This window comes from Pelophylax lessonae (assembly GCF_965119305.1).
Source record: "Pelophylax lessonae genome assembly, chromosome: 1".
Classification (NCBI taxonomy): Eukaryota; Metazoa; Chordata; class Amphibia; order Anura; family Ranidae; genus Pelophylax; species Pelophylax lessonae.
In genome coordinates, this window is record NC_138768.1 from 182168546 (window position 1) to 182194245 (window position 25700).

At 41.1% G+C, this 25700-nt stretch overlaps 1 protein-coding gene across 3 annotated transcripts in view; it reads right to left on the minus strand.

Annotated features, from left to right (window-relative positions):
- The window catches only part of MCC (MCC regulator of WNT signaling pathway), a gene marked incomplete at its 5' end in the record, with an annotated part of 565928 nt that overhangs the window by 100409 nt on the left and 439819 nt on the right, over positions 1–25700 (minus strand). For all 3 annotated transcript variants that reach the window (XM_082243687.1, XM_082243688.1, XM_082243689.1), the window contains 2 exons: positions 2496–2642; positions 23913–24119. In XM_082243687.1, coding sequence (XP_082099813.1) covers positions 2496–2642; positions 23913–24119 — 354 coding nt within the window. The remainder of the gene's footprint in view (positions 1–2495; positions 2643–23912; positions 24120–25700) is intronic.

Below are 25700 nucleotides of genomic sequence, written 5' to 3' on the forward strand. Positions count from 1 at the left end.
TACAATTTATATATACTAAAGATCAGGCGCCTTCACAATATCTTACAATGTGCAAGACAATTCAGCTTACTCAGTATGCATATTTAAATACATATACCGTATGCTTGATTGAAATAGCTTACCAAACTACTTAAAAACTTTTGTTTGCTTGCACTGCCTTACTGAATAAGGCCAAGTATCTTTAAAGTATCTTTAAAATATTCCCGCCATTGCAGTCAAATTTGAGAACCCCTCCACTATTTATTATTACAGGTATTTTTACCTGTTCATTTAAATTCAATCTCTACGTTTAATGACCCTTTAAATAGTTTGTTGGGCCATGCTAGTTTGCTGCCATCTACTGCACTAACAGGTACACTGTATGAACTGTATGTAGCCTCAGCTACATACAGTACACAGCGCTGTATTTCAGCAGAGGGGTGGTGTGTTGCCATGGCTATTTTAGTCATTTTTTTAAATCGTGTAAATATGTGTAAGAACACATTTGAGCTACCATCCAAAAGACAGAATCAGGGCTTCCCCAATTCAAATCCTAATTACTTTGCTTAACTGGTTCATGAAGGCTAGTTTAACAGGAAGTGATGTTGGCATGAAATGGAGGGAGACCCCCTAACAAGAAAAGACTTGTGTAGGAGGAAGGTCGGTCTGCACCAGAGGTGACTTCATAAGACAAAAGCAGGAACTTCACCTGGGGAGGACACTAATTCTACACTACAAGAGAGCCCGATTTCTGTAATAGATCAAATAGCCTGGTGTCCTGGTTGCTTACAGAGATTGTGAAGCCGAAATGAAGTTTTAGTGCATAATTTTAGCATACTGACTATTGTAAGTGTATTGAACGGAAGGTTAGATAGCGTGTGCATGTGTTGAATGCATATTTCTAATACTCTTTATGTCATGTACTGTTTTGTTACAATTGAAAATAGTTTTTATCTGTAGCAGTTTTGTTTAGTAAAAGCATAATATACTACAAGGGTTTCTGCTTCTTTGCTTTACTGCAAAGTAACCTAAAAGAGACAAAGTAAAACTATTGGGGGGCTGTTTTGCTTTGTATCTTTTAGGTTGCTTTGTAAGGAATTTAGAAATGTAGGGAACGCCTATTCAAGATCCAGTGTGCAAATCAAACATCACTGGCCAGCTCCACACCATGGGGGTCTAGAAATGGTCCCCAAGGTATACACTAAGGGTAATCACTGTCAACTTTGCTAGGTAGCCCATTGACACAGACAGCGGGACCTAGCCTCGCTCCCTCATCAGTGCCTTTGATTGACAGCACTGGGAGCCAAAGGCTCCCGGTGCCCCTGCAAACCCATCAAGACCCAGAAGTGAGGGAGGAGTAGAGCTGCAGATGTGAACAGCGCTGGATCAATCTAAGGCTCAGATAAGTAAAAGGGGAGGTGAGGGGGGGGGGGGGGTGTTGCTGATGCCTAAACATTTTTTACCCTAATGCACGAAATGTATCAAGGTATAAAACGTTTAGGCTTTAGAACCACATTAAATGAGGGCACTCTAGGGACAGCCCTAGCAAGTGTCCAATCTCCCGAGGGTAGTTTGCATATAACTGATGGTTTATGACAACAAGCCCTGTATCCTGCGTTGAAACATACAATGTATCACCTGGGTCCTGATATCTGTAATGCTTGGTTTGGATAGACAGTGTGCACAACTGATAATGAAGATCTGCCAGCACAGTTACTTATGGTAAGCATACCCCCCCTTCCCTAACAATACATAAGGCTCCGTTTCCACTATTGTGACTTGTTGTGCGACTTGACACATGTCAAGTCGCATGACAAGTCAAAACCCATTATTTACAATTAGGACCGTTCTAACTGCTGCAACTTGAGTCGCAGCGACTAGAAATAAGGTTTTTGCACTACTTTTGGGCGACTTCAGTGAGACTTGTCCCTCATAGAAGGAAGTTGCACTGAAGTAGCCGCAAACAAGTCGCACTTGAAGTCGCGCAACTTTGTAGCCACAATAGTGGAAACGTAGCCTAAAGGGGGAAAGCTTAAGTCATTTTTTTTAAATAAAGTAAGCAGGATTTTTTTTTAAGTTATTCTATGTGAATGGGAACATGTAACAAGTATAGTTGGTGATATCCCAATGTGGTTGCAATAGTGGAAATACTCTATTAATATAAAATTACATTCACTGCATCTAACTGGTTTTCACAGACATAATATCTGCATAAGTATGATAAAGCAATACTCAAATGCTTATATGATGAGAGTGCAGGAATCAAATCAGCCTGTTCCCTAATGTCACAGAATTGGCTGTTGAATCTTTCATTATTTTAAAGGTGAAAATGTAAAATGGTCGTGTATGCAAAATATGTTACAGCTTGATTTAAAGGCATACTCCATATAAATTAGAAAATAAAACAGTAAAATGCATATAGAGGACACTACCTAGATACCGTACCAAAGGCAAAGTAAAGATTAACAATAATAATAATGTTTCACTGCCAATGGAACTTGGACAGGATGGCTCACCTTAGCTATAGGAATGTCATTACTACTGCTGCTCGTGCTTAGCTCTCCAGTGCTTGGGTTTACTGGTCTACTTGCAGAAGTGAGACGACTAGGACTAGATGGACCAGTTGCCTGCACACTTTGAAGTCTGGTCTGGAGTTCTCTCACCTAAAATAAAAATGGACATGTCATTATTGCTAGAAAAACATATGGGCAAACAAACCCATCCGAAGCTAGAAGGTAATTTCCACTTGCATTAACCCTGTGGCAAGGACCTGTACAGAGCAGCTCTACTTTTTCAACATGACAATAATGTGGACAAAGCCATTCTAATTACATAGCGCCTACAGTTATTTAGAAATACATTTCCTCAGGGAATCCACAATTATCTTTTTTTTTCCTTAATCTATTAGACCAGCAGTCACCAACCAGTGGTCCATGAGAAAATTCCACACCATGAAGAACACTTCAATCAGCCCTTTCTGGCATGCTGGTCTGACAGAAGCTAGCCAAACATCCGGCTTCTGTTGGACAGGGTGGCATACACATGGACCGAATGTCGGACATTTTTTTTTTTTATCTCTCTCCCAACAATCGGCCTGTGTGTAGGGGATTTTAGAATTGGATGGCTTAGGTGTGCGCTCCTATCTTCTGCTTGTTGTTCAACAAAGACAGTATTGTTTAAGTTGACACTACCATGCGCCAGAGATAGAAAAGTCGTCTGGGGTTAGGGGCCTTCTCTCTCTTGGCAAGGCAGTTTCACCATTGTCATCCTGTTTCTGCTATATACTGTGTATATTCCCGAGAACTTTGTGCAACTCTGCAGATCACCGCCACCATAAGATAAATATAACAAATTTTTATTTTATACAGGTGTGTTATGCATTTTACCACCTAAAGCTTCTCTCTTCTTTATTCCAGTCTTGTACTGTTTATGTGCATTTTTAAAATGCCAATTAACCTTGTAAGGTTCCTACAATGGTCTACATTTACTGTTCCGACAAATGAATGATTAAAAGTCAGAAGATAATAAGAGAATATGATTGCATTAGAAGACGTGTTTGCCAAATTTAAAAAAGCATACTCCACAATGAAGGAGTAGATTTCAGAAAGCCACTGACACAATACAGATAAGGAGATAGAGACAAAAGACAGCGGAAGCACCCTGAAGCAATTAGCCATCCTTAGCTTGATTAGAATTATAGCGCCTGACTTTGCACTTGTGTGTACCTTCACCTCTGATCAGTCACATGAACTCCTTTGATAAGAAACTGGCAGGCAACCAAAAAACCCAGCCTGGAAGAGCGGTGACTGATGACAAGCTGAATTTACTCTAATCAAATAAGTAATGGATCACAGCCAAAGAAGAGCGAAAAAAAAAAATTGAGAGCTGTAATGTGGGTGTTAATAGGTAGGCGAAATAAAGCAAGAAAATGCAATCTTTATGGGGCTGTGCGCATATACAATATAGAATGTAAATCATGAATTTTAAATGAAATGTGAGGGAATCAATGAGTCAATCTATCAAATATGGATCACCCTCAAGAGTGCATATTAGATGAGAGCTAGTTCCTCCACATATCCTGGTGGCGAAAAAAACCCATATCCAATATTTATTTTACGGGGAAAAAAGGTATCTCTATTCAAGCACTGAGATCCTTGGCAGAACCCTCACCAAAATCATTGTAAGGCTGGCCATACATGTTCAATTGTCCTGTACAATTTTCTTTATGTTTACCAAAAACCATAATAATATATGGTCAAACAAACGAAACAACTTTCAATTGCATCCGAATAAGCAGGCCCTTGCACTACATAGTTTAAGGTAAATCTAAAGGAAAATTGTACAAGAAACTTGACCATGTATGGCGAGCCTTACCATGGAAATAATGTCCTCCCCCTATGTCAGGGTGAGTTTTTGGTGCCGGTTCACATTGGTGCGATGCGGGAACCCTGCGAATCCACTGTGGATTCCTGCATTGCACCCGACTTGCAGGCAGTTAACACTTCCATATGCAAACTGCAATCCGGTTCACACATATGCGATGTCAGACATTGCATATGATTCGCACTGCACTGCTGTGCAAATCACATAGGATGTCTGTGCAATGCAAATTCAGGCATGTAGATTGCATGGCTGAATTCACATTGCATTCGGACCAAAGTCGCTCAGGACCCTCTTTTTTCGTCCGCACCAGAATCGGGTTGCATGGGTGTTCACACCTATGTGATCCGATACCTGTCTGAACTGACAGTTCGCACTACGATATGCAAACGAATCTGGGGGGGGGTGTCATTAACTTTGTATGGACATCCCCAGCAGTTCGCATATGGCAGTGTGAACTGCCTGCGAGTTGGGTGTGATGCGGGAATGCGATTTGCAGGGTTCCCGCATCGTACCAATGTGAACCGGCACTTAGTGTTCGGGTTTTTAAAATCCTGAAAAATAGTAGTTGTGGACCTGGCTTCCATCAGCAAAGACTGTAGTATTTTTGTTAGTCATGCAGCCATACTATGGAGTGAAAAGTAATGTTGGTGCGTGCATTGCCTCACTGAATAAATCTAGAAATTGCATCACTGTACAACGTGGATATAAAAAATTTAATGTTGCTTATAAAGTGCTCCATTTTAGGTCAGTACTATAAAGTGTAAAATCTAAACGTAGACATATGCACACACCAACAACAGATTTGTAGACGTCTACATTTCTACAGTTGTTCTATGTCTTTATGTAAAACCATTCCACAGCATGTTACAGAGGACTACATTCATATCAGTGCCTGCACCAGCTGAGCATACAATGTAATGTCCCTACCACAGAGAAAAGCAGAGTACCTGGGGAAAACCCAAACAAGGGACAATGTAGTGCAGAGAGCATGCCTGGTGGGAACTGACCCTCACCCCCCATCTGTCTGGCTGCCCATTACTTCTTCTCACAGACTGAAATGCTGCTGTGAGTTGGCTTAAGGATCACATTTCGTTTAGCTGTGACCAAATGTTTCTGTCAGCTGTATTTCATTAATCTGTTTAATTCATTAAAGGAAACCTTTCCTGAGAGATTAATGGGATAAAATCATTGCTGACTTCTCAATCCGAGTCCCAGACCCAAAACATGTAAGATTAGCAGTTTTTCTCGTCAATTTTGCTGATCCTCATACGTCTGGATCAGTGTAAGAATTATTAAAGTCAGAAGGTCAGTGACAGCCAGGCAACTAGAATTTCCAAGTGAAATCTATAATTGCAGCCTTCCTATTGCACCATACAATGGTGTAGCAGGAAGCAAGAGGTCCGCTTCTTGTGACCCCCTATAAAGGATCCTTCTGATGTTGCAGGTAAGTACACCCTAACTGTTCTGACAACATCCAGGGACTAGAATGAATTCTCTTTCTTTGGTGAGTGCTTTGGGGCAGGACACAGTGAATGAGGAAAATGTCCTCATTGATGTGAAAGAAAGAGACCACACTGGAGAGGAAAGGGGGGTTCTGGGTCTCGGAACCACCTTCCCCCTATGTAAGACAAGAAAAGGCTCCTAACACAAGAGCGAGCTACAAACTCAGTTCAAAAAGGAGATTTTGAAGAACCAAAAGCACCAGATTCTGATCACATGGAGACACCGGTGGTCAAAGTAGGGGAATAATCATGCAAAGCCAAATGTTTTTGGAATCAAAAGGATATGGCAGAGATCTAATATTTTAAAGCACTATAAGCTAGATGCTGATCCACACCAGACAGGATTGAGACTAGGATGCAAGGAATCGAATACTCACAGGGGTTGAGGCGCCTGCTTTAGCAGCCAAAGTAGGCCATCAAGGTGCAATACTGGATCCTACAAAAGGTAGATTTTGTTGCCTTAAGAAAGGTGGGAATGGCAGTGTCAGTAATGTCCCTATCCTTTAGCACATAGTCATGCTGTTAAAGCCAGTGACTGGGAAGCAAGGTTGAACAGAGGGCTCTGTGACAGGAGGTTTGGCCTGTTCTGAATCGGTTATTCCTCTATCTTGCAGAGGAAGGGCTAATTTTCACTGAAGAGAGTGCATGCACAGTCTTAAAAGGGACCAAGGGGCAACCTCTGCTTAAGCACAAACCTGTCCAGTTTCTAGTTGATTCTGGAAGCCATGATGTCCACATATGATGTTCCCCCATTCTGACAGAGAATCAAGCAAGATCTTAGGGTGGAGGGACCACTCCCCTGAGTACTGGTAATGGCAACTTATAAAATCCACTTGCCAATTTTCCACTCCTTGTACATAACAGAGAGAGTTGGAATGTGGCTCTCAGCCCAGGAGAGAACCAGGCTTGCTTCTTTCAGGGATGGCAACTCCTGGTCCCCCTTTGGTGGTTTATGTAGCACACAGCCGCAGCATTGTCTGACTGTACCCTGACTAGTTGACAGTGTAGGAGGGTCAGTATTATGGCTCTCAGTTCCACAATGTTGATGGGGAGCATTGATTCCTGTGGGACCAGGTTCCCTAGACAGCCAGGGAAAGTTAAACCCCACCCCAGTCAATCAGGCATCCATCTCTCGCTATCTCTCGCTATCGCCTTCCAAAGAGGAAAGGAACACGCTCCTTTATTCTAAGGCCGATATGGAAATCCATTATGTCAGGGAGATTTTTGACTGGTGCAATGGCAATTGTGGGTGATCCAGAGAAAAGATCTGCTTGTCCCACATTGTGACAATGTTGAGCTGCAATAGTCTTAAGTGCAACTGTGCAGAGGAAACTGCCCCAAATGGAGGTCACCATGAAGACCAGAACCCTCATGCAGAAGCAAGTCAAGAATGCCTGGTTGACCTTACAGCCCAACAGCTGGACTTCGGAGAAGAAATCTTTTCCTGGGGAAGCTGCTGGCCATATCCAAGATCAGCCCCAAATACTTCAGGCGATGGAAAAGCTGGAGTGAAGTGAAGTGTGGATCAGCCATCCAAAAGTTTGAAGGAACTGGATTGTTTTTAAATGTAAGACATTTCAGTACCTGGGGAATCTTTGAGACGGTCATCCAGGTACCCCATGACCTGGAGCCCTGATATCTTAGCAGGGCCAGGAGTGGAAAAAACACTTTTGTGAAGATTCTTAATGCACAGGAGAGCTTGAGTGGCAGGGAGACAAATTTAAAATGTTGGTCTACTACAGTAAAGAAACCAATGTGTGGAAAAGATGAGATTATGAAGATAGGAATCATGGATATTCCCCTGATCTGAGAGAAGAGATTACAGATACTGCGGACTATTGGGAACACTAAGACTTTGGTTTAGGGACTTGAGGTCCAAAATGGGGCCAATGCTCCCATTCACTTTTGGGACTGTTAATAGGCGCGTAAAACCCTTTGAACTTTAGTTTGCAGGAACTGATATTACCACTCCTTGTGCCCAATCTGTGAAGGAGAGAACGACCCAACAGGAACAGTGAGATGTTTGCTGAAAACAGATATTTTTTTTTACACAAATTCCTTTTCCATAGGATATATTTCAGCAACGTTTTGGAGTAATATTCAAACACCTTTTCAGGATTTCATCATGCAAAGCACAGTAAATTTGCGTGTGCAAAGGAAAGGTCTTTATGACCTTTGCCAGCTCTTTAGTGCCCGTAGAAGCTTGTTTAAAGTAGAACTAAAAGGCAAAACTTCCCCCCCCCATTTTGGCTAGAACAAGGAAGGGTTATAACCCGTCAGATTTTTTTTTCACCTTTCGCCATCTCTGTCCTTTTGCGGAGATTTCCTTTCACTTCCTGTCCCATAGTCAAACAGGAAGTGAGAGGCAAGTTAAGGGAATTCTTTTGGGACCCCCAGGCCGCTAGTGTTCCCATTGGAAGATTTCCCTTCTATTATTTTTCTGGGGACAATCCAAAAATGTGGGATTTTCTTTTACATTCAATAAAAATAGTAAGCAGGACAAATAGAGAGAATCCCCATAACAAAGGCACAAACAGCAATAAAAACTGACAATCTTAGTGTTCAAATCCCTCTGCACTGTATCCAAAGAAAAAAAAAAATTTGCCTTGAGTTATATTTTAAACTTGAAGATGACGCCTGTGTGGCATAAAATGCAAGAGGTGAAACAATTCCTCTGCAGGATCTCCTTCTGCATCCACCTCACTTTTGTGGTGGAGAGGCAGAAGAGCATTTTAGGCCCTGGGAGAAAAGGGCAGAGAGTTTAGTAAATAAATCAAAGTTGCAGTGAAATCCCTTAATCAGATATGCCGTCTGTTGCTCAACGGAGATGGAGGTATAATTGGAGACAAGGAGCTGTATCAATATAGGACCTTTTCTTCAATGCAGGGGAACGGCTGTCATCCTGAGCATTTTGTTAGTTTTTCTTAGTGCCATCTGTAGCACAAGTGCTATTAGGCCCTTTTTTCTCAGCTTATCTGTCCCTTGTTTCCACCATTACTAAGTAAGAGAATCCCCTGTGGGGTACTTAAGAAATGTATGTGAAATGGGATGGTATTAGTGTGTCCATGGAAGAAGCTTAGTAACCCAGGCACTAACTGGTGTCTTGTCACCGGGTCTCTGGAACAGCAGGCAGCCGGCAGACCAGCAGTTATGGTTCTTACACTGATACTGGAAATGGTGGGCAGAAATTGCATGCAAAATACATCAGCTGGAAAGCACAGTGCAACTACGTCACCAGGAAAACTGTGTGGGAAAGACCAGCCAAATTTAAAAACAAACATTACAAGGTGAGAACACAAGAAAGTGAATACCCCACATGTAAAAACATGACCCAGTCACAAAAACAGAGAAAACCCATCTTACCTTACCCATGCTGCAGCTTCCCAAAAGGGACCAAAGCTCACCAGCCATGGTGGGCATACCCCAAAGGGGTCTTCAGGTTTTGTGTGTCACAGTAATAGATCAAGGCCCTGGACCTCTCTATCACCCTGTGGCTCACTACACTTGTTGCACCACATGCCAAAGTGGAAGTTGAGCACCAAATGAAGGATCCAGTGCCTGAAGCAAACATTACAAGCCAGTCCCACTCCTGCAGTTTCCAGGAATGATTTCTCAGATGTACATTGAGGGAAACCGATTCAGAAACTGCTAGTGAATCCTGAGACAATAAGCAGTTGGCTCTTGATAGAAGTGTTAGTAATAGTGAAGAAAAATAAAGAATGGATTAGAAAACTGCTATAATGGAAGGAGGTCCATCGCCTAATGACACTAGTAAAAAACTGGAGTCCAAATGGAGTGAATAGGGTTATATGAGAGTGCACTAAGGGCATTCCCAGCAAAGTTTTTGCCAGTGTCCAATCACTTGAAGGAAGTGGCATAGAACCCATGGTCTATGACTTTGCCCTGTACTGTACAATCAAAATGTTATTCTACATTGAGGGTCGCAGGACTGAAGCAGTTTTTAGACATTTGGGACATGCAAAAGCAGTTCAATTGAGGGGTGGGCAATCAGTGTATCATCACTGATTAGTATGGATCACAAGACTTCTTCCTCAGTCTTTCATGATTGTCACAATTAGATATTTTCTTGTGGTCAGAAGCATATTCCTTACTTATATTTTCATCCTACACTATGGTGTCCTTTTATGAACGGGTGAATTTTTTTCTCCGTTGGCTTCTCTACAGTTCTCCGGGGAAAATGATCACATCTGGCACCCATTTTATGAATTGGAGAACTTCAGTTCGCCCAGGGTGATCAGAGGAGAACGGTTTTCTCGGAGATCTGTGTAGAAGTCAATGGGGCGTCTGTAATCTCGTGAGACAAAGCAAGATTACAGTAGTATGAAAATCCCTGGCACGCTTTAACAAGCAGAGATAAATTCACTGCTGAGTACACAAGGTTAATAAATAATAGTCCCCTTACATAAATATATATATATATATATATATATATATATATATACACTGAATACACACACACATACATTGTATATATATATATATATACACATTAAATAGATATATACATGTATGTGTGTATATATATATACATACATAAATATGGCAGGGGGACATGATTACTGTGTTGGGGGGTCTGAACGAGGAAGAAGGAAGTCCATAATCTTCCTTTTTCCCCCTCAGTTCTCCCCCGATTCGATCTTCACTCCCCGCTTCACATGCTCCAGGCTGGTGAACCCGGGAGTGTGAATTCTGACCCAGATCGCCGGTGAAGTGCGGGGATCGCAGCTTCATAGCCTGGCTGTTTCTGTGTCAGTCAATGACAGATTCCCGTGTGAAGAGATGATCAGCGGAGAACATGTTCTCCCCCGATCATTTCTGTTTCATAAACTGAGAATGATCGGAAATGAGCTGTGATCAGCAGGATCACTGGTCATCTCCGTTTCATAAAAGGACACCTATATCTGGAGAAAGCACAGCTCATCTACTTCTATATTTTGAGATTTTTCAGTGACTGTGACAGTACTGAAATCTGGTTAGCATTCAGTGGAGCATGGATTAAATCCAGTGTCATTAAATGACTGTCAGTGTCAGTCTCCACTCTTACAGACGTTGCAGGCCGCACCTAGCAAGGGATAATTAGCCAAACTGCCAAGATTCCAGAATGTTCTCATTTTGTGGATTTTAACATCAAAGAGAAAATAGTATACATGAGAAAATCACTTAATGAGAGTGGTTAGATTCTCATTCCCATCGAAGATCTTAATCATAATCTTTCAACAATCTTACATTGTCTGTTCTTCACATAGATGAGGAACTATAATGAAGTAGTTACCTGCTATACACTCTGGCCTAATGTTCCCACAAATAGTCCGATACAGAACACTTCATGTTTGAATTTTGTGGGTATTTTCTAATTGTTTACAAAGACAAACATTTTATCTTTCAATAAGGACTTCACCATCTGAACCCAAAATAACCTCGCAGATAAGCCTCACTTTGACTTTAAAAAAAAAAAAACTTAAAGTGATTGTAAAGTGTACTTTCTTTTTTTTAAACTAACAAACATGTTATACTTCCCTGCTCTGTGCAGTTGGATTTGCACAGAGTGGCCCGAATCCTCCTCTTCGGCTCTCCTTGCCCCTCCCTCCTGTTGAGTGCCCCCGCAGCAGGCAGCTTACTATGGGGTCACCCGAGCTCCCAGTGTCCATTCAATCATGGAGCCGCTACCCGGCCTTGCCTCCTCTCTCTCCCCTGATTGGCTGACTGACTGACAGCAGTGGGAGCCAATCGTGCTGCGCTGCTGTCTTAGCCATTGAGGAGGGGAGTCCTGGGCAGCTAAGACGCTTCTGCAACATCGCTGAATAAAGATGGGCTTAGGGAAGTATTAGGGAGACTGCTGCAAACAGGCCTTTTTTTAATATTAATGCATAGAATGCATTAAGATAAAAAAAAAAAAAAAACTCTGCCTTTACAACTCCTTTAAAGTAGAGGTTAATCCTAACTGAATATGACCTTTAGTTTACTGAAACACTGTTCATCATTAAAATTTCAGTGCTTTAAATAGGACTTTTGTGTTTAAATAGGCAGCTGTAGTCTCACTTCGATGTGACAGGGTGACAACACAGGAGCACAGGAAAAGAGAACAGGAACTGCCTGAACAAGGACCTTCATAACTAAATAGCCAGGCCTAATTCTAATCAAAGCTGAAGATTTAAAATACTGAAATCTAATTTTGAAGTTTAAAAGAAGTATGGGATTCATAAAAAAAAAAAAAAAATGAAACTCATCTAGGTGGATGCAGCATCAGGCTAATGCTGCATCTGTCCCCTGCTGGCGCCCTACGACAGAGAACTGAGCGATCAAACACAGCTGATTACTACTCAGCTCTTGGTCTTCAGGCTGCAGAGAGCTGGTGACTGTCAGCCTCCGCTCTGTGCTCTGCCCCTCTAGAGAGGACGAGCCACTGCCGGTTCAGACATCTGGATGGATGCCGACCATACAGTTGACGATGATGCCTTGCATAATCATTAAAACATTATTCATAGCAGAAAGCCATAGGACACTGGACTATCAACAGAATATGAATGTATGACGGCTATGTACATTTGTACGAACTGCCACCTACATATGCAGAAATTACAAATTTTGCCTCTGCGTGTGTGTACCACAACCCTATGATGTCATAAAAATTACTGTGCAGTTCTGACCAAGAACATAAGCTCAGCTACCACAATAAACATGTACGTCTCCAATTTTCTCTATAAAGAATGTATTGTTGGTCAGCAAAATGTAGATGATGAGGTGGTCACAAGAAACCTGCAAGATATAAAAAAAGAGCCGACCATAGGCTGCATTTTTGCAGCTTCCCATTAGGTGTTAAGTAACTGTGCTAATTACTTGTATTTAGTTATTTCAGTCGTTATTTTAAAAAATCTTCCTATTTAATTTCCTCTAAAGATTTTTTTATGTGAGTGCTGATTTTTAATAGGGCCCATTCAATGAACGAGAGGTGGAACCGATAGGAGTGTGGAAATAACCGCATTCTAGCTGAGGCTCCCATATGCCTTCCAAATGAGCTGTATGCAAAAGCTGGCACTCGTCCTTGGGCTGTACAATCTACTTTATTAAAGCGTAATTCCACTTTTGTTAAGAAAACAACATTACGCTCTGGTTGATCTATGTACATTACAAGGATTAAAACAACCTTTGTTGCAGATTCCTACCTTTTGTTTTTCTGAAGAAATCCCGGTTTGTTCCTCAGTGCCTCTGTGCTAAGTAGGTCTAATGGGAGTGGTTTTATAATGATCAAACAGCTGTGCAGCTGCAGAGCACTAATGAGTAAATCTGCTGGGCCTGCATCCCTTTAGACATGATTTCCTATTGTGAGTATCTCATCAAAAATTAAATTTTTGTTGCAGAGCATGCCTGAAATCTGACTTGTACATCTACCCTTTAGTTTTACCAAAACCATATATTATGCGGTCAAACCTAAACAAAAATTTGTTTGCAATCGGGCAGACACTTGCACTACATAGTTGAAGGTAAATATAAAGGAAATGAAACGAACAAATAATTGTATAATGTGTAGCCAGCTATAGTCTTAAAGTGGTTGTAAACGCATCTTAATGCATTCTATGCTTTAGGATAAAAAGCCTTCCATCTAGATCCAGCGATGTTGCAGGAGTCTCTCGGTTGCCCAGGGCTTCCCTCCTTATTGGCTGAGACAGCAGTGTGGTGCCATTGGCTCATGCTGCTGTCAGTCAGCCAATGAGGAGAAAAAGGGGCTGGGCCGTGCCACGGCTCTGTGCCTGAATGGACACAGGAAACTGTGGCTAGGCTTGGGTGCCCCCCCATAGCAAGCTGCTTGCTGTGGGGGCACTCAACAGGAGGGAGGGGCCAGGAGTGCCAAAGAGGTACCCAAGAAGAGGAGGATCGGGGCTGCTCTGTGAAAAACCACTACACAGGGCAGGTATGTATAATATGTTTGTTATTTTAAAAAAAAGAAAAAAAAAACGAGACATTAGTATTACTTTTAAGCTGACCATATATTATACAATGTTCTTGTTTAATTTCCTTTAGATTTACCTTCAACTATGTAGTGCAAGGTCCTGCATGATTGCATACAAATTTAAAGTGCTTAGGTTTGATCTCATAATTTATGGGTTTTGGTAAATCTAAAGGAAAATCGTACAACAAAATTGTATAATGCATGGCCAGCCTAAAGGCACAGCAGCAGTTCAGATGCAAGAAAGGTGAAAAATGCTGCATGCAGCAATATGTATGTGCACCACTGAACACACAACTGCAATGAAGATGGAGAAGAGGTGATTTTCTAGTGTATGGCTAATCTAAGCGGTTCATAGTAATGTTGAGGGAATTTGGGGTTCCGGTAAAAAAAACATGTATCCTGTATCTTCTCTGGGGGAAATCTTTCACACTCCTCCACTCCATTCTCATAAACCGAAGAGCTGTGTTAGTTTAGAAGCCTGACGCTGCAGGTATCCTGCAGGAGGAAATGATTACCTCATTTACTAATGAGCCGTGAGAAACACAGAAACACTATCATGCACATGAGTTCTTAGCAATTGCTCTGCAAAGCAGCACAATCTGTTAAAGGAATACATTAAACACCTAATTTAATTACATTTGCAAGAACAGAAAAACCTATTGAGAGCACTTTGTATGATTACTGATGTAAGCCGAAAGAAGCAGACCTATTGATCTTATCAACTCTCTTTTTAACCAGATTTGTAACAGATTGATTTATCTATATCAGATAAACAGAATTTATTTTTGTTTTCTTTTCACACACTTTTGTGTCTTGTGAGTGGCTGGCTAATAATCAGACCAAACTGTATCAATTATTTGTGTTAATAAATACATTTTAAGCAAGAACCAGTTAGGCAGTGTAGTATAAAGCTGGGTACACACGATCAGAATATGGTACAAAAAATATCGATTTCGAAGCGATTTTACAATACTCTAGTCATTCGTACAGAGCTTTCATCCAAAATTTTCCGAAGGGACAAACACAAAAATTATTCTTTATAGGATCTCGTATTTTAGTTTACAGTAAACCCCCGCTCCATTGCGGTTCAGTTTTTGCGGTCCCGGTATATTGCGTTTTTTTTTGTAATGTTATTTTACTATATAAATCATTAAAAATGAAATATTTTTGTGTTTTCCATAGCTCTTGCTATGTCTCTCAGTATATTTTATGTGTTTTAATGAGTTTCTATTGTTTTAAAAGTGTGTTTAAAGACCTTAAAATGCTTTTTCACGTACAGTGACAGTATAAAAAAACATGCCTACAATGCATTTTAATAGGGTTTTTCTATTTCGTGGATTTTCACTTTTCGCGGCTGGGTCCGGAACGTAACCCCTGCAATGGAGGGGAGTTTACTGTAATCAGAGTTTTCGTCTGAAAATACAATACAAATACATTACATCACTTTTAAATTTTTATTCGGTCGTACAAGAATTTTGGTACTTTAGTAACCTATTCATTTTATATGAAGAGCAGCATGCAAAAAGAAAAAAAAAAAACGATCGTTCATCCGATAATCTCATCGTGTGTACTAGATTTAAAACTGTAGGCTTTAGCTAAACAAAAAAGCAGAGCATGGTGGCTCAGCGGCTAGCACTGCATCCCTACAGCTTTGTCACACACTGTGTGAATTAGACAGATGAATAAAGACAAATAAAAAATAAAGAATATAGAAAGAATAAAGATGGATTTGTTTGGGAAGCCTAGTAATAAGTGTTAATATGACTGCAATAGGGATCTTTGCTTCCATGTAGTGTCTGCGAGAGGTGAAGTGGGTCATTGAGGAGTTTTAACAGCCGACATTGATATTCTTTTACCCCAATTGTTATAGGAAACACTTTCCCACTATTGTAAATTTATTTTCTTTTTTTAAATCTGTTTGAATGCATTCAAAAGAAAGGTCTGCACAGCTTAGATTCAGATTTGGGTTATTATGGGCAGCACAGACAGTATATCTTTGCAACATCAAAACATGATGCTGTTAGTGACTTTGTTTGTCCTACTCCTACGTTTCCTAATAGGAAAAAGATTTGGGTGGTCCTCTTAAACGTCAAAAGTGTACTCAGATTTGGAACACAACTTTGAAGGGACCACTGAACTCATCACTAAATAATTTAATGAGGCCAGCTATAAATTGTTTAGGATGGAAAGATTGTGAAGTAGCTGGCACTTTAGCACAAAGATGGAGTGGGTAGGGGGTGGAGGGGCAGTCTCCAGTATCCAAAAGAATCCCTATGAAGCTCTTCTGAATCTTAAACAATCTGGTTGTACTCTTGACCAAACTAAGCTTCTGGCCTCCATCTTTACAGCTGTCAAACATATTTTAGCCAGAGAGTGGTGGTTTGGTACCCTGACTGTTAGGCAGGCCATACATGTTCAATTTACTTATACAATTTTCCTTTAAATTTACCTTAAACAATGTAGTCCAGGGGCCTACCTACTTTTGATACAATTGAAAGTCGTTTAGTTTGTTTGACCACATATTATATGTTTTTTGGTAAATCTAAAGGAAAATTGTACAAGACAATTGAACATGTATGGCCAGCCTTACACAGCTTAGGCAAAAAATGTCATGGAACCTATTTAAAGTAAACTTAGCAACTATTCCAGGCGATAAAGTAAAAAAAAAAAAAAAGAAGATAAAAAAGATCTAAAATCTGTGGATCCACCAATATTTCTCAGAGGATTTCAGTTTGTCTCTATGGACAATTTAACCTTGAGGGTTGATGTGTTCCATTGTGTGGAAACGTCTGTGACAGCCAGACTCCAACTACCATTCCCGATCCCTGTTCTTCTCTACCTAACCTTCCCGGTCCCCATTCTTCTTGTACATTTTTTTCCTCAACTCTTCTCTACTTTACCTGATCTTTCTTTGTCTGTGGTATACATCCTGTTTGCCTAGAACCAACACCGCAGGGTGGTCCGCTGATGGGGGGTTTCCCCTCACTGTAGCTCCACCGCTTCTTTAGTAATGTACCAAGTTAGCTGTGGACAGACCCCCAGTAAGGAATGGCCTGCAACGTGCCCCCTCCCTAGCCTAAATTTACCATCTATGCCGCTCTAGGGGACTTACAGTCACAGCACCTGGATTTTGCCCATATATTCTATGCTATGATGATGATGCATACTTTCATATGTTCAACGTTCATTGTGTGACTGTGTATGGTCTATAAAAATTATTTTCAATCAAAAGAAACATGCCGACACAATATACAGTATATTATTTTATGCTAATTATAATAATAAACTGCCAACAACTATTTTCTTTCTATCTCACATAGCTTTAACACATTTATTTCTGTAGTACCATAATTGTCTCTAAAGAGCAGAAAATATATAATTGCAGAACTGAATTTATATGTAGCCACAATATGGCTCCCACACATCAGTCATGGAAAAATGACATATGTTACAACAGATGTCTGTGTCTTAGGAGAAGATTACAAGGTCCATCTTATGCAGCAATAATACATACCCATAGTCCGAGCATATAATATAGAGACAGTTATTTTAAGATAACCAGCCATGGCTAGCTGTGTGCAATATTTTGTAGCATGAATGAATTATACATTTTGAATAAAGAGCTGGGACAAACAGACAGATGGTTGCTATACCACCATCATAATGCACAAGGTAAGTGTGCGACACAGCTTTAACCCCAACAGAAAATAGTGTAGCTTAAGAATTCTTAGATGTGGCATGTAACAGATCCCCAATACTTCGACTAAGTATTTCTGTCTTAGGTCTCCAGACTCTCGCGTGACGCAGTGACATGGCCCCTCAATTCCCCCCAAACATCAGCCTAAGCTCGATGAAGGGTAAAACAAAAGCCACTTTATTCAACAACTCACTTCCAATATATACAGTCTCATGTGTTTGATTTCATTATCATATGCAAATGCAATTGCATACAGAACATAGTCAACATACCATGGTCATCTGGAAAGAGACAATAGGTGAATGAGACTGCAACATTATCATAATTAACTCAACAAACAACAATCCCCCAAAACAAAGCCGAATATGTAATACAAAACCACCTCTAAACAGATGACAGCAGAAGAAGTAGGCTCGCAGACTGCCCATCTTCGTTTTCAAAACACCTTACTATAAATGTCAATACACATCCCCACAGTAGACAATAGCTGCATTTGACGTCATTAACGTCTCTTTAGTCTCTCATTGTGTGGAGAAGTCCTCTGCTGTAACAGGCAGCTTCAGGCCTGCAACATTGATCCTAGTCTCAGAGTCTGTATCTTGGGGTGACATGGATTTGAGTCCAAAGCAACACTACTCCCATGGTTCTCCAGCATATACCCCCTCACAGAGGTGCACTCCCCTACAAGCCATGGCCCATAGTCCGTGGGCAGGAGTCTGGCCTCCACACACCTCCAGTAGCCCGTGGCGAACATCTCAGCAAATGGGCGTTCGTCACATGGCAGATGCTTTAGTTTTCACCTGGCAATTCTGGCAGTACAGCTGGCCATACATGATGCAATTTTCTTTCCTTCAACCACAGGTTGAAAGAAAATCGTTTGATTCCCCCATCAACACAGCCATGGAAACCCTTCTGCTGCACTATTGTATTCTGGCAGAGGGAAGTCTCAGAATAGATGCTGGAAGCGATCGCACGAAAGAAACTTGACAGGTTGGTTGTACTGAAGTTGAAAGATAGATTGAATTTATTACAACTAGTCTGCCCATAGATGGATTGAAAATCTGCTAGTTCTTGCTGAACCAGTGGAATTTCAATCCATCTATGACCAGCTTTAGTCTGTTATTTTCTAACAGAACAAGCTGTTCTGCAGATGTAGCAGGTAGAGGGTTGAGATAAATCATATAACACTGACAGGGATTCTAACAACTGTCAGCTTGTTTCAATATCGCCTACCAATAGAGTAACTCAATTTTTCATTCTATATAAAGCTTATCATACCCCGGGGTTGCTGTACAGAGTAGACAGGAGAGAAAACTCTGAACGTGTAAGATGCGCTCAAACTCCTGGCTTTTTTATGCATCTCTTTTGGAAACGTCCAACTTAATTTAGTTATAGGCAGGAAGTGCTGGACTTGCTAAACTCTGTATATGATACCAGGATGACTTTAGACCCTGTTTTGCGAATCCTAATAGCATGAATTGTGATTGGTTAGTGGCTATTAAGAGGTCTCTTTTTATAGCACATAAATTGATAAATAGATAGCCCCTCGCTGGGTTTCCCCTAATCCTTCTATTCTGGGGGATTGGATCGGGAAGGAAATGGATAAATATATAATGATTGAAAAACATACCTATGTCCAACGCAACATTTTTAGGATGTTTGAAAGGATCTGGAAAAAATGGATTGATGCATCGTATTCCAATTTAAATCCCTGATAAATACTAGTGGTGTGTTGTGGCTGTTCTCCACCTACTTTTTTTTTGGGTGGGGGGGGGGGGCGGAATCAGCATAAGATTTATATTCTAGCTGCTCTGCAATATTTCTGATCTTCTTTATACTTCTGATTATTCTGGTATATATTTTTTAATTCTATCTTTTTGTGTGTATCAAGGGAAAATTAGATGTGGTTGTTTCAAATGATGATTTGACCCTGATTTTTGTTAGAAATTTTTCAGAAAGTAATTTCTAAAGGTGAATCTGAATGAAAAAAGGGGAGGGACCTGCACTTTTTTATTGCTAAAAAATAATTTAGTAACCGTTTGGTCTTAGTACTGGGGGGATAATGTACTTGAAGAACCATTTAAGTGTATAATAAACCCTTGTGCTCTGTCCTTAGCTTCGGTTCCAGCTCTCATAGGCAGAAGGGTTCACATAAGATTGGTTGCTATAGAGAAAAAATGACCCTCTTACCTCCTCCACCCCAGTCTATTATGCAGTAATCAGTATCCAGGCAATGCCATGTAATTAAAAAAAAAAAAAAATTAGGATGTACAAAGTGCAGCAACCCACCAATAAAATTTCATTTTAATCTAGTCAGATCAAATAAGACCTGAAATCTGGTTTAGTGTTATGGATTGTGCACTTTCAGCATCATTGCTCTTCTCTACAATATATTAAACAGGCAGTCACAAAAAGTAAATGTGTAGGTCCAGATTCAGAATTCAAGACGGTTTGTTTCATTTCTCCTGCTGTGCGATACGTGCTGCATTCTAACAAAGCGCAGGTGAGTCCTAAAGGCTGTGATAGGTCTCCCTGCCAAATATAAATGCGCTTCTGTAGTATGCAGACAGTCACAACAATCCTTCTGTTGGCGAGCACCAATAAACCTGCTGTAATATAATGCAAAGGAACATTCAGGCAGCAAATTAACGGATGGCAGCAGAGGGGCCCATCAATATCCTTGGCAGGGAGAACACATGTTACAAAGCCCAACAGCCTAGTTGCATGCAACTTCACATTCCTGGCCTCAGTGTTGTAGAGAAACTAAAAAAAAAACCCTTTACATATGAATTCTAGTATACAGATCACAGTTGTACTCGTATAAACTGAACGCACATCTTGCACAAACATAAAATGTAGAGCAATTTGCAGCGAGAAATCGTGGGAGTTTTACAAATTCATTTATTCTAAATCCCGATTTGTTAAACTAATGCTACTTTTTTCAATACGGAGTAGTCCTTTCATAAAATACCAGTCATCACTGTTCAGATGCGTTTTGAGACATTGCATGACCTTGCAATTCAATAGAGAACTTAATTAGGACATTTAAAATGTTGGAAACACTTGAGAAGAAAAACGTGTTCCAGACTGAGGATTTCAGCTAATGTCCAAGTCCAGCTTTGCTCTCTGGTGCGGAATGCCCAAATGCTTACAAAAAAAAAAAAAAAAGAAAAGTCTGAGGCTAGTGGAGATTCAGGCTTTTTAAACTACGGTTTTGGGAGCACAAAAAAACTGATTGATAGATATATATGCTGTATATATATATATATATATATATATATATATATATATATATATATATATATATATATATATACATATACATACACACATACACAGTAACCTAGAATCTCATTACTAGTTTATTTTGTTTTTCTGAACTATGAAAAGGAAATGTATTTAAGTGGTATTAAACCCATGAGACCAGGAGATAAATTTGACAATTTGGAGTGGCTCAGATGCCTATCAGCTATATAGGTTTTCAGCTGGATTGACTAACCTCATGTGTGCTACTGTATCATGAGGTCAGGTGTTCCTCCATGACTGCCCCATACACCCTCCCAGCCACAAGTTTCAGGAATCCTCCAGGGAGACAAAAATGTGCTACAAAAACTGAAGGGAAGTCTAAATCCAGTGATGAAATGCTACTAACTAGCAATACCTAAATCTACTGCCAGCCCAATTATAAGCCTATTCTCTGTAACTTGTGAAAGGAAAGATCTGTATACTTATCTATTCTGAGGGTGCTCCATTCTGGTCACACCAGCATTGGATTCAGTGTAGAAGAGAGACAGCATACAACAGATGCCCCATAGTAAAATGTTACTAAACCCATGACCCTGCATTCACTTTATCTAGTCTCCCACAGTACACAGAAATGCAAATATTTTAGTAATTATACAGTGCATCCGTAAAGTATTCACAGCTCTTCACTTTTTCCACATTTTGTTATGTTCCAGCCTTCTTCCAAAATGGATTAAATTAATTATTTTCCTCAAAATTCTACAAACAATACCCCATAATCACAATGTGAAAGCTCTCAAGCTCCATCAAGTTGGATGGGGAGCATCGGCACACGGTTTCAGAACTCTCCAGAGATGTTCAATCAGGTTCAAGTCTGGGCCACTCAAGGACATTCACAGAGTTGTCCCATAGCCACTCCTTTGTTATCTTGGCTGTTTGCTTAGGTTTGTTGTCCTGTTGGAAGATGAACCTTTGCCCCAGTCTAAGGTCCGAAGCAGCTTTACATCAAGGATGTCTCTGTATATTATTGCATTCATCATTTCCTCAATCCCATCTAGTCTCCCAGTCCTGCCGCAGAAAAACATCCCTACAGCATGATGCTGCCACCGCCATGCTTCACTGTAGAGTTGATATTGGCCAGGTGATGAGCGGTGCCTGGTTTCCTCCAGACATGACACTTGCCATTCAGGCCAAAAAAAGTTAAATCCTGGTTTTATCAGACCAGAGAATTTTGTTTCTCATGGTCCTGGTGGTTCCAAACTTCTTCCATTTACGGATGATGGAGGCCACTGTGCTTATAAGAAGTTTTTCTGTAGCCTTCCCCAGATCTGTGCCTCGATACAATCCTTTTTTGGAGGTCTACAGACAATTCCTTGGACTTCATGGTTTGACTTGTGCTCTGACATGTATGGTTAACTGTGAGACCTAAAATAGGCAGGTGTGTGCCTTTCCAAATCATGTCCAATCAACTGAATTTACCACAAGTGAACTCCAATCAAGTTGTAGAAACATCTCACGGATGATCAGTGGAAACAGCGCATCTGAGCTCAATTGTGAGTGTCATGACAAAGGCTGTGAATACCTATGCACATGTGATTTTTTATTGTTAACAAATTTGCAAAGATTTCAAAAAAACATCTTTTGTGTTTAGTAACACTTAAAGGAGTTGTAAAGTCTCATGGTTTTTTACCTTAATGGATTCTATGCACTAAGATGAAAAACCTTGTGTGCTTCAGCTTCCCCCTCAGCCTCCTTTTTCTTACTTGGACCAAAGCGACTAGCACGAGCCCTGTGTCCTGCTGTCTGTGTCAATGGACAAAGCCGCGGGACTGGTGAGCACACCAGCACGGGTGCCCCATGGAAACCAGCTCTCCATGGGGGCACCCGATGAAGAGGAGGGGCCAGGAGCGCTGCCAGGGCACCCCAGAAAAGGAGGATCGGGGCTGCTCTGTGCAAAACCCTTGCACAAGGCAGGTAAGTAGAACATGTTTGTTATGTTTAAGAAAAAAAAACAGAACCTTTATAATCACTTTAAGCCTATGGGTGACGTAATTGCGCAGGCTCTGCAGCAGTTGTCGGCAATCTCTCCTCTTCACTGAAGCCGGCGCTGGGACCTGATCATGTGACCATGCAAGAGCTCCCTCATAATAGGTAGGCATACAGATCGTTCTATTTAAGGCTAGATAGAATAGGCTTAGTATGAGAGTGGGAGTCGATTTAAGTATACTTAGTGTTTGACTGAACTTTACTTTAAGAAAACGTTTCACCAAACCCATTTCTAACTGACCAAATGCATAACCCCCAACAATATCATGTCAAACCAGTTATTACATCCAGATAGATGCAGCAAGTTCTACACAACCCCCATGTTTGCAGAGCATGGGCTTCAAGCCCTCCCAACCTCTTACCCAAGTCTGCCTAATGGTCATTTAATGTGGCAGGAAGGTTTACTGACCAAAATGGAGGAAGAAGGGTTCAGAGTTGTCTTTCACAGGAAAAGTCAAGGATTTGAATACAATGTTGGCTGCCTTTATATTTAGATTTACTAAATAATTTGACAAGTTTATATTAGATCACTAGAGATTACTCTACTTATCCATTTTAAATATATACTCAGTTTTAACTACTCCAGTTTACAAAAGGAATATTTTAGGCCACCCCAATCACAGCCCAATGTACACATTTTTAAATGCTTATTACCATTCTAAAGAAATCCTAAGAAATCCTCTGTAGCTGATACTGGATGTTTTCTGTTTCTGCAGAGATCCTGCTACAAATATGAAAATTGCCACAATATTTTCAATCCGTGCCATTATCCAAAAAGCCCCCTCATATGGCAATTGTATGTAATCATGAGATTGACCGGGGACAGATATAAAAAGGCACAAAAAAAAAAGGACATACTATGACAAATTCAACAATGTTGTGGCATGACTCATTCTAAGCTGCATAACTGCACATTTTTTGGTACAAACCCGGTGCTAAGGGAGTCATTCATTTATGCATTGGCCTAATGCTGGAATCTGTTGGTAAGATTGTAACAATAAACTTTTGAATTCACTGGCATATGATTAGCTATGCACTCCATCCGCCCGCTGCGACAGCCACCTGTACGTGCAGTAATGAGTATTGCTCTTACCCTTCTACGAAGTCTATCTCGCTCTTCTCGAATAGCATTCATCGTAGACTTGGTCCTGTTGAGGTCTTCTTCTTTGCTGCAAAGCATAGCAGTAAGGCTTTCATTCTCTTCCCGAAGTCCAGCCAGCTCCTTCTCCCATCGTGACCTTTCTTCTGCCAGGTTAGGATACAATTCACGGCCCAGTACCCCTTCTATTTCCTCCACCGTCTGTCCATAATAATAAAAAAAAAAAATCAGCTCATTTTACAATGAAGAGTAATTCTTGCAAACAAGTTCAGTTACAAGACAAAGCTATAAGCTGAACGAACAACAGCATCATAAAACCCATGATGACCTGCTAGTGCTGAACATTTCACTGCGCTTTCTTCCATGCATGTTAAACTTTATGAGGCTAATTTATTAAAGGATACCTTTTGACACCGGTCTGTTTTTATAATATGGCCAAACATGTTTACGAGCACTAAATAACAGAAAACCCTTTTTTTTTTCTTTTAAAGTGAACCTATACATTACACAAGGTGGCTGCTATTACTTCATGTTAGCCTCTACTGTACACTAAGGTTTACTTCTAAGTCCATTTACAACAACATGTCTCTTTAAGGTTACCCTACACACGGTGACAATGCCACTGTGCAATTTCACTGCAGAGTGAACAACGCTTTTATTTTGTTAAAGGAAGTGGAAAATTAACAGATATACTGGCAGAATAAACAAGTAATAAAACTATGTTGTTATGGGAGAGCTCAAAAACTGCTGTGTTAATCCAAGTGACAAACCTATTCATTATAATAATGATATTCCAACATTACAGCAAAGAAAACATAACAATGAACACAAATAACCACCATACAAAAATAATTGCAGATATATTAGATTGAAAGAGAAGTAGGGGAATGTATGGGAATGTTTTTTGTTAATCATACTTACCTAGGTGGATGCAGCATTGCTCCTATGCTCAGGGCCGGTGCTTCCACTAGGCAAACTAGGCAGCCGCCTAGGGCGCATTGCCACCTAGGGGCGCAGTCATGTCTCCGCACTCTCTTTCCATCATGAATGATCCTTGTGAGCTGAGGGGAGGGGCGGCCGTGTGGGAGGAAGAAGGGGCAGTGGAAGATGCCAGGTGTCTTGGGCAATGCGGAACTACTAGACCCTGGCTTTCTACCACTGTTAGGTGGCCCAAAGAGGCAGGAAGTGAGTCCACCAGCGAGCTGCCTGAATGATAATGCTCTTTGGCTGGAGCTAAGCGGCCTTAACCCCGGGCAGGAAGTGACTCTCTGCACTGAGCTGATGGGCAGCCGTTTATTTCCCTGGTCGGTATTAAGCAGGGAGCTGAGGAGAGCTGAACCTTAACCAGAGCTCGGCACTGGAGGGCGGAACCATTACTGGAGCAGAAGCGACGAGGCACCGGAAGGGTCTGAGGAGGATGGCAATGAAATATGTGCTCTCTGACCGCTGCTTTTCCCTCCACCAGGAGCCAGTTGGAGCTGTGGTGAGCACTGTGGTCTAGGAGAGGAGCGTCCTGGGAGAAGGAATCAGCAGGATCACAGTGAAGGAAGGCAGAGTGCGGGCCACTCTCTTCATAACGCCCAGTGAGTGTGCCCAGAACAAGGGATCGGGGTCCCTGGGTGTTACATGGAGCATCCCTGGTATGAAAGGGAATCTGGGTCATCAGGTGTGCCATGGGGAATCTGAGTCACCAGGTGTGACATGGGGGATAGGGGTCACCGGGTGTAACAGGGGTTCGGGGGCACCAGGTGAGCCATGAGGAATTGGGGTCCCTGGGTGTGC